This window comes from Fragaria vesca, linkage group LG2 (genome assembly GCF_000184155.1).
Source record: "Fragaria vesca subsp. vesca linkage group LG2, FraVesHawaii_1.0, whole genome shotgun sequence".
NCBI lineage: Eukaryota > Viridiplantae > Streptophyta > Magnoliopsida > Rosales > Rosaceae > Fragaria > Fragaria vesca.
The window spans coordinates 24,386,342-24,399,110 of NC_020492.1; the positions used below are offsets into that span (position 1 = coordinate 24,386,342).

At 37.9% G+C, this 12,769-nt stretch overlaps 2 protein-coding genes across 2 annotated transcripts in view; both read right to left on the minus strand.

The window, feature by feature from the left end:
- LOC101304165 overlaps window positions 1-1,923 on the minus strand; it is a 5,221-nt gene extending 3,298 nt beyond the window's left edge. The window contains exons 1-7 of the mRNA XM_004292963.1: window positions 1,842-1,923; window positions 1,654-1,723; window positions 991-1,047; window positions 734-851; window positions 474-563; window positions 201-380; window positions 43-120 (exon numbers count right to left, since the gene is read on the minus strand). Of these exons, the coding sequence (XP_004293011.1) occupies window positions 43-120; window positions 201-380; window positions 474-563; window positions 734-851; window positions 991-1,047; window positions 1,654-1,723; window positions 1,842-1,844 (596 nt within the window). The 5' untranslated portion in view covers window positions 1,845-1,923. The remainder of the gene's footprint in view (window positions 1-42; window positions 121-200; window positions 381-473; window positions 564-733; window positions 852-990; window positions 1,048-1,653; window positions 1,724-1,841) is intronic.
- A 1,842-nt stretch (window positions 1,924-3,765) lies between these two features.
- On the minus strand, window positions 3,766-6,998 carry LOC101294330. The gene is made up of 3 exons (XM_004291435.1): window positions 6,837-6,998; window positions 5,206-5,703; window positions 3,766-4,458 (listed from the first exon to the last, which is right to left on the minus strand). The coding sequence occupies exons 1-3, from the start codon at window positions 6,910-6,912 to the stop codon at window positions 3,926-3,928; spliced, it is 1,107 nt and encodes a 368-aa protein (XP_004291483.1). The 5' UTR covers window positions 6,913-6,998; the 3' UTR covers window positions 3,766-3,925.
- Between the last annotated feature and the right edge of the window lie 5,771 nt (window positions 6,999-12,769).

Here is a 12,769-nt window from a genome sequence, read left to right on the forward strand (position 1 = left end):
GAGAGAGAGAGAGAGCAGTTTAAGTTATGAAAGAAGGCTTACTGCTGCTGTGCAGCCAGATCGATGTGAACTTCTGGAGGAGCCAGGGCGGGGGATTCAACAAAATGCAGATTAGGATCCCTGAAACAAGCAGCACTTACATTAAACTAAGATCTGGAACTCCAAACAGAAAAATTATGCATTAAACAACTAGATCTTACCCAGCAAGCTTCCTGGCAAGGTACAGAAAAGGCTTCTCAAAGTTATAATTACTCTTTGCTGAAATTTCATAGTACTGCAGATTCTTCTTCCTGTGAAAAGTGACCTGCTTGGCCTTGACCTGCCTGTTCTTCACATCAACTTTGTTTCCACAAAGCACAATTGGTATGTTTTCACAGACCCTGGAATAAAAAGCACATGTGTCCGGGAGTTAATACCCCTAAATTGAATTGAAGTCTACTCAAGGATAAATAAATAATATATTCCAGGCAGACCTGCAAAGATCCCTGTGCCATGTTGGAACATTCTTGTAAGTTAATCGGGCAGTAACATCGAACATGATAATTGCACATTGGCCATGGATACTGCACAGAGAATTTATAGAAGAAAATTATAAAGAGTAACCATATAACCACGAAATGCTGAAAAGCATCTACACATCAAAATATATGTGCTACAACAGCTTGCCTTAAAACAAGAAAATTAGCATGTGAAAACAAAGTTCAGCCAATTTTGTTTATGAAAGAACACTTACTAGTATCCATCTCTAAGACCACCAAACTTCTCTTGCCCGGCAGTATCCCAGCAGTAGAAGCGAATTTTTCCACAGTTAGTGAAAAAGTCCAATGGATGGACCTCAACACCAATAGTAGCTGTCCATTCAAAACACACAAGAGTGAGTTGTATAAAACATTGAATAAAGAAAACAAATTCATGACGGCAAGGGAACAATATGTAAATACCAACAAATAAAAATGCCAGAAAACAAGAAATGATTTTGAAGACTCTTACGTTCATATTTCTTCTCAAATTCACCAGTAAGATGCCTCTTCACAAAGGTTGTCTTCCCTGCATTAATAGATATCTTTAGTTCCAACAAACTATATGATATAAGTAACAAGACATATCAAAAACTCATAGCAAACGAAAAAGCCATATAAACCCAAAACCCCAATCCAATAACATATATCACTACTACAAAATGACTTAAAAAACAGAAAGACGCCTCCTTTATCCTTACTGAGCAAAGCAACAGACATTGGTGCCCAAGGTTCTAGATTCTTAAACATCAATTCCATATGTACAAGTCGCAACAACTTGAACTCAAAACAAGGATTCAGTTATATTGGAGATCATTTCCGTAGCTTTTTAACTATAAGAATCACAAAAGGCTGTTACACTAACTACTATCAAGTTCAAATCTGCCTACCAAATGCTCAAATCAAAGGCATCATTTTATAAAAAAATAAAATAAAATAATAACAAAAATCAATTCCACCAGGACTTTTCTAACAAAGACTCGAAAACAAGCTCTATTTTCGGCTCGTGTCAGCTCAAAACCCAAACGGTTCACCTAAGCGAAGCACAATACAACAAAAAAAATAAAATAAAAAAAATTCCACCGAAATCAAACAGATCACGAATCGAAACTAAACACAGATGAAAGAGACGAACCTGTTCCACCATCACCAACGATTACGAGCTTGAAGCTCGGGTACTCCACGGTCTGCTGATTCGGCAACGCCTACACATGCCACAACCAAAAAATATCAACAAAAATAATAATAAAAAAATCGATTTTTTCCAGCAACGAAACGAAGATCAGAAACGGCGAAGAAAAAGAGTAGCGAAGAGTGAGTTACCATATGAGTTGTTTAGAAGTGAGGAGTAGGAGTGGCGCAGAGAGAGGGAAGGATGCGAGATTTGTCCAGGCTTTTTATACTTGGAGTCTTTCTTGACACCCTAATATTTTCTATGCTAGCTTCACTCTAACGCAGGATTCTCCACCGTCTGATTCCCTCCCGCGTGACACGTGCCGTGCTTCACTGGACGGTCGAAAGTGTTCGGCGTCACCCCGGGTTCTCTCGGACCCGTTTTGTTTGGGCTTGGTTCTCAAATTCCCAAAGTGCTAAGTCAGTGTATGGGCTGACTCGGAAATCGGGTTTGGTCTCGCTCTTGATCGCGTCATCTACTATTTTTGTCCATATAATATAGGGTCATTACTAATGAAAATCAAAATTGAAAGCGCGTCATTTACTGATGCGAAGAAGAATCGAGGCAAGTGTTTATTCTGTAACCATTACTTTTTAAGACGTTGTAAATTGTTTACCTTAAGTTTTTATAGAAAATTAGAAAAAAATGAAATATAGAGACGGGATGATAATCCACACATTGTTGTCGTCTCTGCGTAAGATTGGGTTTAATGGGAAAGAACTTCATGAATTGGTAACAAGATGTAAAAATGAAACTAAGATAAGGATGAAGTAATTTCTTAGCAAACAAACAACATAGATGATATTTTGGGATAACATCACTTGAATGAAAAACAGCAACAAAACCATTGTAAACGTCTTAGATAGGAAGTCTTGAGATGATTAGCCAAATTTTTTCATACTAAATGTTGGGGAAATTCTAAAGGCTCGTTTGATTTTTTTTTTTTTTTTGAGGAGAAAGACTCGTTTGATTAGTGAAAAGTAAGTATGAGGAAATGAAAATTCTTACTTTCTTATATTTAGGAATGCTCAACGAAATGAATTTTTTTTTAATGAAGGGAAAATATGGAGGAAAGTAGTTCCTTTTAAAATTCAAATGAACCTAATTTTTTTTTTTTTTTATCAAATGCACAATTAATGCGCTACAATATTATGAGTCGAATTCACGACCTTTCATTTATAAGGAAAGACTTATATTACTATACCAAATTGTACTAGGCTCTCCTTTTCTTTTCTTGCATTTACGACTTACAACACATTATTTTATTTCATTAATTAACAACACTTTTGATGAGTTCCTTTATGTTGCCAAACTTTTGAATGTAAAGTTCTATTTTTCCCTTTTCATGGGAAATATAAGGAATTACTTTCATTTCCGCGAACCAAATAAGACCTAAAAGAAGTACCAAGGTTACAAAAGGAAGTCTCTTGGTTACTCAACCTATGTCCAAGATTGGCTAAAGCATTAGCCATGAAATTTGTTTCCCTAAACACATGCTGAAAGCATACAAACTAAAAGGAATTACTCAAAACTTTGATATCATGAATTAGTTTGAGTAACTTCCACGGAGGGGTCGAGACTCCATTCACGACGTCAATCACCAACTTAGAGTCGCCCTCGACTTCAATCTTAGAGAAGCCTCGCTACTTAGCATACATGAGGCTATTGCGTAGAGCTAGAGCTTCAGTAACCAGAACAGTGATGGTGTCGGAGTTGAAAGAGGCTGCAACAAAAGATTTGCCGGTTTCAGTTCAAAAACCAATTTGGTTATCGATTGTAGTAGTCTCTTTTGACACGTGTCGGAAATTATCATTCCCCATGGTGAAAAAACTTCTTTTAGAGTGATCTGAACTCCTGAAGTAAAATTGGCAGCAAACACCATGGTTTCAAGTTTATGTATGCTACTATGCTTGGTTGTTGGAAATCATACTCGTTTATTTTGCTCAAGGAGGGAGTACATTAACCGTTCAATAAAATCAAAAACTATAATACGCTATGCTCCGATCCCATTAGTATACATATATTCATATCCTTATTTTTGGATTATGCTAAACCCACACTAGCTTCCCCTCTTTTCTTCCACACAGAAACTACTTGTAGCATGAACCGAGATGTTCACATATCCAAACAACCCCGCATTGTATTAGCTTAATGGCCTCATCAAACAGCCTCACATAGTCACATTCGTATATTTAAAAACCCTCCACCTAATTCGCATTAGGCCTTACTCTCCTCATTGTCTTGGCCTGCGAAGGCTTAACAACTTCACATCATCAAGGACAGGTCCACACAGGGAAGAGAAGTCATCACTCCTCATGGTGTAGAATGTGCTGAGGAACATTATGCGAGTTCGAGGACCAACCGCCCTAAACTTGAGCACGGCTCGCTTGAACCCGCCTTTGCCTTTGGACTCGTAAGGAACTTTGATCGTGTCCCTGCCTGCAAATGCCTCCACAATCATGGAACCTTCACATGAGTTGCTTGCATCTCCAACAGAGAATGTTAGCATGTAGGTCTTGCCGGGGATGGTGCGGACAATTTGTGCAATTGCGCTTTCTTTTCCGGCTACAAGTTCCACTGCCCGTTTGCCTTCAGGGACGGAGAAATGGTCCGAGTCTATGTACTTCACGGCTTTGAGAGACTCCACCATCCATCCTGGTAGAGGAGAGTGATCATCTTCAATGTTGGGTGGGATGAGTACACCCCATGATGTGTTGGGAAACACGTATGGACCTTCTTCAAAACCGGCGTTCTTGAGCAAGTTCTCTACACGTACATAAATCAAACATATCATTCACAATGTAACAACATAATTGGCCACATACCAAACCATCCAAATACAAAGAGTAGCATCTAATTATTGAATGCATAGCTGTGAAACTTAGGTTTGGTGGTGACTGATTCCTTTATTTATGAACAAACAAGAGAGACAGGACAGCGCACAATTTTAATACAGAATGGGAAAGAAGTTTTGGCCCCAAAGACAGTGTCCTAAATATTAGGCTCCAATAAGTCATTTGGTTTTGCTAGCCGCAGCTTATGAGTGGTGGTTGGCCCCAAGCACAAATTGGACCATATAATTTCAGAAAATGACTCCAATTCAAGTCGGTGAGATTAAACAAGATCAATTATGGCATTTTTGTCTGCAAAAAGAACACAGCAGTGAAGCTAATATTTTTACCAATAGGCAGACTGTTGCTGTATAAAGAATTGCAACATTTGCCAATAATTGAACAAGAAAGTGGTCCAACAAGAGGACCCTAAAGGGTGTTGATTTTTATCTTTTAAATTCAAACAAATCCAAAATTGATCTTAAGAGAGAGACATCAGATCAGTATCTCACTCCCACTAGGTCCAAGTAAATACAGAATCCAATCAAAAAATCCGATGATACTTAATAAGGTTAGGGAACATCGAAATAATATCTAGAACGAATCAAGATACGAAACAAAGAAAAACACAATCACATCATTTAGCGAATAAATTTGAGGCGTATAGTGTAAAAGGACTTACTGTTGGTTGCTCGAGGAGGATACAAAGTTCGGATGGCAATTGAATCGATAAGAGGACCGCAAGCAGGGTCTTCCTCCACTCCAGGGTTATGCAAAACAAGCTCAATTTGTGGAAAATCAGCTTGGAATGCCCAAGCATATGAATCCCACCCATTGCTGCTATACACTGTCTGAATTGGTAGCACACCAGAGTCTGGTGCAACAGAGATGTTCAAACGCTCCTCTTGAGCACATGTCCTGGCTGCACTAAATGTAATGGAGTAGTACAAACCCTTGGTCACATTGATCCTCTGCTTAATCGAGGCCTCATTTCCAAGCCTAACTGCATAGGCACCCTCAGGCACAACCAGCAACATGTCCCCTTGCTTCTGGCCTGACTTGATGTACTCAACAAACCCGGAAATCTCCCACTTCGGTATGGCATAGCGTCCGATCACTTCTGTGCCCTTGAGGTCCGAGGGCTTTGGGGCTAGCTCGAAATTCCCATTTTCAAGATAACCTGCATTTGGTATCAAATATTGATGTTAACACAAAGAGTCAAGTATCAAGGCCTAACATTGTAAGCAGTATTGGTCACTCAGAAACCAATCATTGAAATTTCAGACCATATTTGTGTATATCAAACAGATAAACACCAAATAATTCAACCACAGAAGGAAACTATTTACATCATACAAAGAAATGGAGCTAACAACCACATTAACTAGCTAAAATTGTACTAATATGTGAGTGAGTCATTGTTGGCCACACATAGTTACTTCAATTTCATTCATATGAAAATTTTCTAAGAGAATGATTGTCCTTCTGGAGGAATTTCTGCAATGAATATCATGTGTGTTACTGTTCTTTAGCTAAAAACAGCTGATGATATTATTTGATCCTATCACACTTTTGTACCTATCTACTGGGTACATTTGCCACCCATGTGAGTTTTGCTGGGCACATCTGCAAAGCAACTTAAATATTGGGGCACCAGAAATCATTAATCACAACGGTCCATTTATTTGCCTCCTACCGGATCAGATTGGCTGGGATGACATTATCTCTAGCAAAAAACCCCTCTAGAGCAGAAAAGCTAACAATCAAAAGCTGTGACATCTGACAAGAGAATATAACAAAGAATTTTTATTTTTATTTTTTGGCTGGGGGTGGAGTTAAGAGACTGATGAAGAACCAGGAAATGACCTATATGCCCCTGGTAGAATTCAAATTCTCAAGCACATAAATAACATGGTCAGCTTCACCAACCCACATCTGCAAAATTCTGCAGAAAGTTCAGCAGCAAAGGCCGAAAGACTGAACCTTTACTCTAGTGAACAGTGATCACACTTTCTATATGACTTTATAAAACTACATATGCACAAAGATGAGTTCATTTTGGTAATTTTTGACACAAACCATAAGACTAGTACAAGCACAAACATTAAAGGTATGAGCCTCATAACCACGAAGCCAATGAACTAAAGGAGCAAGTTCAGCTTGAAGAAACTACAGAACCACCTCATAAAATAGAAAATTTCTAAAATGGGTTTTTCCTAACCTCTTGAAAATGCAATCTTTGATCTGGGTTTTTCTTACAACTCAATAAATATGCAATCTTTGATATGAGAATTGTATATGTATTTTGCTTACCATCAAGAACAGACTGAGCAGGGTGGCAAGTGGCGCAGAGTAGTAGCACCGCCAAAAACAAAGCAACCGCTCTCATATTTGAATTATTTGAAGCTCTTTATCCCAAAAGGTTTCTGTTCCTTTCGTTTTTTGATGTGGAAGGAGGTGTGGTATACAGAGTGGGATTTCAAGAGGGAGGAGTACTGGTTTATATGCATGCCAAAGTCTTGAAGAGACCTCGGATTTGGGATATATTGCGAATATGCCATTCTTCTGGCTCTATCTACTCACATGGGATTTGGGGAAATGACGGATTAGTCACGTCTTGGAACCAAATCTGGGATTTAGTTTGAAGACAAAAGCTGTTCGCTATCACATGGTTTCACTCTCCCTTGCTGTTGCAGAGCATGCATAGCCCACGACACCATTACTTCACTTTTCTCATTTCGAAATCCGTTTACAACCTAATCTCGTCATTTTGAAATCCAAGGCCGATTACAAAATTCCAAGTTAAAAATACAGTACGAGAACTTTTAATCAGTAATCTCACATTACGTTTTTTTAAACATTTCATTAGGTGACTAAACAAATCGATTCAGTCTTTAGTTTTACTCTTTTCATATCAAAAACCTTGAAAACAATAAGTAATGAACATGCCAATGGTTGCACAAAAGTTCGAGCTGACTTTGTTAATTGAGAACTCTATAAAATCCAGCTGCAAAAATGGTGGCCGAGTGAGATATTACTCCGGGACCGGGAGCAATTTCAGGTATAGCCCTTTTTCAAACGATGTTTTTCACAAATTGAGGTTCGAACCAAGAACCTCATATTACCAAAATAATCTTTACAACGTCCGTTTCATTTGCAGTCTAGCATGTTTCTATTAGATGTTTCCATTAGATGACTGGGCTTTGATGAACCTTTTTCTCATGTTACCAAACTGTTTGGCATGAAAACATTTTCCACAAGAAACTGAATCTATGTGTTGGATAAAAGAATGAGCAGAACATGTGGAGTGATGGAGAGAATTATGGCAATTTATGCTCTAAATTCTAATTATTGCTGTAATATAATGAGAGTACTTGAGTGAATCGGCTCTTTAAGAATCTATTACAAAATATTTAATAGAACTCTGATCTCCAAAAAGGCAGTTATAATTTGTTGAGATTCCATGGTCTGTCGTTCTGGTACTTGGAGATTGAGCTCTCCATGTGTTTCATATCCCTTTTTGATTGTTCTTGTAGACAGTGAGCTTCAAAGATCGATGGTCAAGCTAACTTAGGTGAATAATTGAGATCACAGTCTTCATATGCTAAAATAGACCATGGTATATTGTGCGATCCTTCCAACAGACAATGCATATGGCTTTTTGGTTAATTGATGTAATAATGTTGTGGTTCTCTACTCAAAACCATGATTTTGAACCCTCAAATATACTTTCACATGATCAAATATATATGCTAATCAACGTAAAAAACAACTGGCATAATTTAAGTACAAACTAAATAATAAAAGATTCAACCTACACGCATATATGTACATTTGTCCAATTTTATTCTCATTTTTCGGTATGGATGAAATTCGTGTTAAATTACAACTTCATAAGTTTAAAAGCTATTATTCTTACCGGTACACGAAACTTAATAATATTTATGATTGTGACACTATAAATTATTCATTTAACTTTAAAATTGTAGAGTTACATAATCATATACAATTATGATGTAGTGTTATATTATCATAGTATAGTATCGAGAGAAGACCGATATAACCCTATGACCACCGCAACAATTACTATTGAGATGCCGGAAAATTCCAAGGAACATATCACGAGAGAGGGTGACGGTGGCTAGGGGGGCGGCACTGCGTAAAGTGGGGGCTACAGAAGCAAGGGTCCAAGATTGATCCTGAATCCCTAGCCGACCCCAATCTAACAGAGAGAGATATAGCTAGCAGCACCCCATGATCTTAGGCTGGTTTGTGGGCTTGACTTGAGAGAAACATGTGGGCCTTTATCTTACCCCAAAATAAAAATAAATTAAAATCTATGAAGTGGGCCGGGTTTGATCCTCAGCCTCATCCATAGTGATTGGACGCATGTGGACGACCGAGAGCATGGCGGGTATCGAGGGACACCTGTCCTTTCCCCTTTTGTATTTTTCTCAACTCTATAACCTCACTGGCCAAATATTATGAATTATGATTGATCACCAACCATTTAATTTTCTTGTTTTGTGAGAAATCATTTTGGCTGTTTTGCTTCTTTTCCTTCGCAATAGCATTAGGTACTTCTCTCGTTCGGAAAGTTCTCGTATGCAGCGCTGCTATGCACCATGTTTTCCAGAAGCAACTTCTTAATATTAGCTCTCGTGCAAAGCATATGCAATTCACCCCTTATTAGTGTATGTATGTTATGCCGTGTTGTACATCAAACATACCCCTCTCATTCTATCGTAACAATTCTACAACTTATTTATGAAAAGAGAATTACCAATATTGTAAAACTTTTGGTACGCATCATGTAGTAAGTACACAACCATCATCATCATATATAAAGACTATCATGTACATATTGTATTTGTGTCGTCTAATTTAGGTTATCCACATGGTATGTGTGGCTTCACACCGTGTATATATGATCAATCATTGTAAGTTAGAAAGAAAAAGATAAATTCAAGTTAATGAAATAGTCTAAGAGATTTGATTTATATATTGTCGACATTTAACTCATATGTCAGATCATTTCATAGTAAAGCCTAGCTGGCATATGCTTCAAAGTCAATCTATCGACGTTGACACTAGGCTGCTATATATATATGAAGGTGACAAATGCTAGTATGCTACCCTACCGCAAACCCTAATTCATTCATAAACAGTAGTTTTCGAGAGTCAAATGCAGCGCGCCTATGGAAGATGAGGTTTTGCGACTCGATCAAGTACGTACGTTAAGAAGCTAGAACTTGAGCTTTCAATTAATCATTAAGCTCCTTCGATTCATTGCCACAATGATGATTGAAAACTAATTAATTAATTAGTCTTAATATAGTTATAACGAGGTGAAGGAAAGTGTGAATACGAACAAGCTAGGGCGTCTAAATGGGTCCAAAAGTTTCATTTTAAGATTTAGGCTGCTTTCTCAGCTGATATACGAGACAAGCACATATGAAGCACAGAAGCAGGAACTTGCAACTTATTGGAACTTCCACCCTTGGATAAGATGCCAAACTAGCTTTGATATGCACCTAACAGATTGACATAGAAGCACGAAACCCTAATCTATTCGATGAGATGAATCTCCCACTTCTCGCATTATAATGCATCACCCTTTCCCAAAAGGCCGGACAGCTATTCCAGATTTCCAGTGTCGTTTTGGGTCCTCTCGAGCCAAACTCATGGCGATGATTCCCTGTCGTTGTCTACTCGTCGTCATACTCGAATCAGATAGCTGCAAACTTTGTATCTTTTATATGCTCGATTCCTTGGTGTGTGTGTGTGTGTGTATATACTATTTACCAGAGTTTCAGGCCATGGTGAGTTGGTGACTATATTTATTGTTCTGTCTGGTTAAGCATGCAGGAACTAGGTAAACGAAGATGGACTTTCTAAGGCTCGTACGTGCATATGGTTTCAGGTACGTGAAGTTGATTGATGAGAGGAACAGGAGGTGATGATGAAAAGTCATATATGGCTAACATGTAAAACCCTAATTTTCATGTTCTTAACGTGTATCTTATGGCCGGGGATGCATTTTCAGGCTTCTGTCCTCGATCTACATATGGATGTGTGTGTGTGTATGGTCGATCTGTGACTCTATGAGTTTGTTCTGGATACAGATTCAGGTTTAAATTGAATGAATGTGGTTCTCATATATATGGAAAATGACATGCTAACAGCTAACTTATGCAGTTTGAAGGGACATGCAGATCGAACGGTTGCCAAACTCTCCCCATGGCTGTTATTAAAACATTGTCGATCTCCTGATAGAAACGTATATAATGTAGATCAGAGTCATATCAATCACTTCATTATTGGCAATTACATGTTCGTTCAAGCTATAATTTTGGAATTTGGATTTTGTTTCAAGTTCAAAGATTCAGAGTTTCGAAAATTAACGCTGCTTGGATCAACTTGAGAACTTTGATGTTATCATCTTTCCCATCGATCAAGAATCCAAATAAAATGATAATTGACCACATAAAGTTGCAACAAATCGATCACACGTACAACTCATCTTATTAATTACCTTCAACATGAAAGATGTCATTTTGGATTTGGGTGTTCAAATCGAAATTATTGAAGACAGATATACATGGATCGATCTAGCTACATCGATCGATTTTGAATTTAATTTGATAAAAGCAACTTCACATATGAAGTGAATCAGCAGTGGATCACAGCAAATCTAATAAGGTAGCTAGCCAGAAGGTTGTTTTCAACCTACATCGATGCAGATGCGACACAACCCCACTTTTGATCAATGACTTGAAATAATGCACCCGCCAAATGTTATCATCACACGAATTGTTCTTCGAATCCTAATATCCTAATCTATATATATATAGAATTTTTGGCCACTTTTTAGGGATAGGGCATTACACCACTTCCCAATTGAATTTTTACATCTCCACCGTTCATTTCTTAGGTCTATATGAGTAGATCACCTTTACAAAATTTCATATGATTTGGTGATCGTTAAGGCTTTCAAAAGTTTGATTTAGTTTTAATGATCTTGAACGGTCCAGCTTATGTCAAACTAAAACCGTTGAAGGTCATTAAAACTAAATTGAACTTTTGAAAGTCTTAACGATCACCAAATCATATGAAATTTTGTAGAGGTGATCTACTCATATAGACCTAAGATATGAACGGTGGAGATGTAAAATTATAATCGGGAAGTTGGTGTAATGTCATATCCCTATAAATGGCTTAAAATAGAGATCTCTCATTGGAAGGGCCCTGTATATGTATAATTGATGCAATATATATACATGTTTATCAAACTAATTAAGTTTCTCTATATAGCAAGAGGGAAAATTCAGTTTTTGCCCAAGAATCTACATGCAAAATGGCCGGTATAGCTCATGGTGATATTGACAAAAGAGAAAGAGATAGGGAAAAGCCCTGGTGAAAGATAACCCTAGCTAGGGACAATGAGGAGGATAGCGTATTAATATTGCAACATCAGTCTTGCAATCAAAGCATTGCATGGGGCTCATGCTATCACATGGAATGTTGAACTGTGTAAATAGAATTTTCATCAGACCTATATTCATCTTTCGTTATCACTCATTCACTCCAGAATTTGTGAAAAAACACATACGTTTTGCTCTTAATTCTTACTCGGTGCTTTCCATAAGGTGAAAATCTGGAACCCTAGTATTACAAGACTGATACAATCAGGTTCTGTAGATGATGAAGCGCGCGCAAGGAGGTGAAATAGGCCATTATTAGCTGATGAATCTCGTTTAACTTCGATGTTCATAGTCGTCGATTCCGGTACCGGCATATCGAATCATGGATCGACTGAGAATACAATAGGATTGGTGAAGACAGCAGATCGAGTAAAGTTGGTACTTGTTTGGAAAAGAAACAAGGAGGGACGTGAGCACATGGACATATTTATGGAGACATAACATAACAATGCATGTATAATTGAGCTGGGGGGCTTTGTGGATGCAGATCATCGATAAAGGATTCTGCTGAAAGAGGATGAAAATTTGGATTGACTAGCGAGTGTACATGAAAGCGAAGTCTGAGCCACTATCGGTCATATGTAAGTGGGCAGACACTGTCTGTTCTATACAGCTCCATTGAAAGAAATATATAGCTAAATATGTTTACCTTCGATATTCTATATTGTTCATTTATGTGTTTGTTTTCAAATGATCCAGTTCTCCTGCGCGCCCCTCATCGAGAATAAACATGCAGGCCACCGAGATGAGAATAAGAAAAGT

Excerpts from the sequence above, each read along its gene's own strand:
- LOC101294330 (XM_004291435.1), bottom strand. The coding sequence starts at position 6,912 with ATGAGAGCGGTTGCTTTGTTTTTGGCGGTGCTACTACTCTGCGCCACT. Across the intron at positions 5,704-6,836 it reads TGCTCAGTCTGTTCTTGATG|GTTATCTTGAAAATGGGAAT; the intron begins GTAAGCAAAATA and ends TACCAAATGCAG. Across the intron at positions 4,459-5,205 it reads TCCTCCTCGAGCAACCAACA|AGAACTTGCTCAAGAACGCC; the intron begins GTAAGTCCTTTT and ends ATGTACGTGTAG.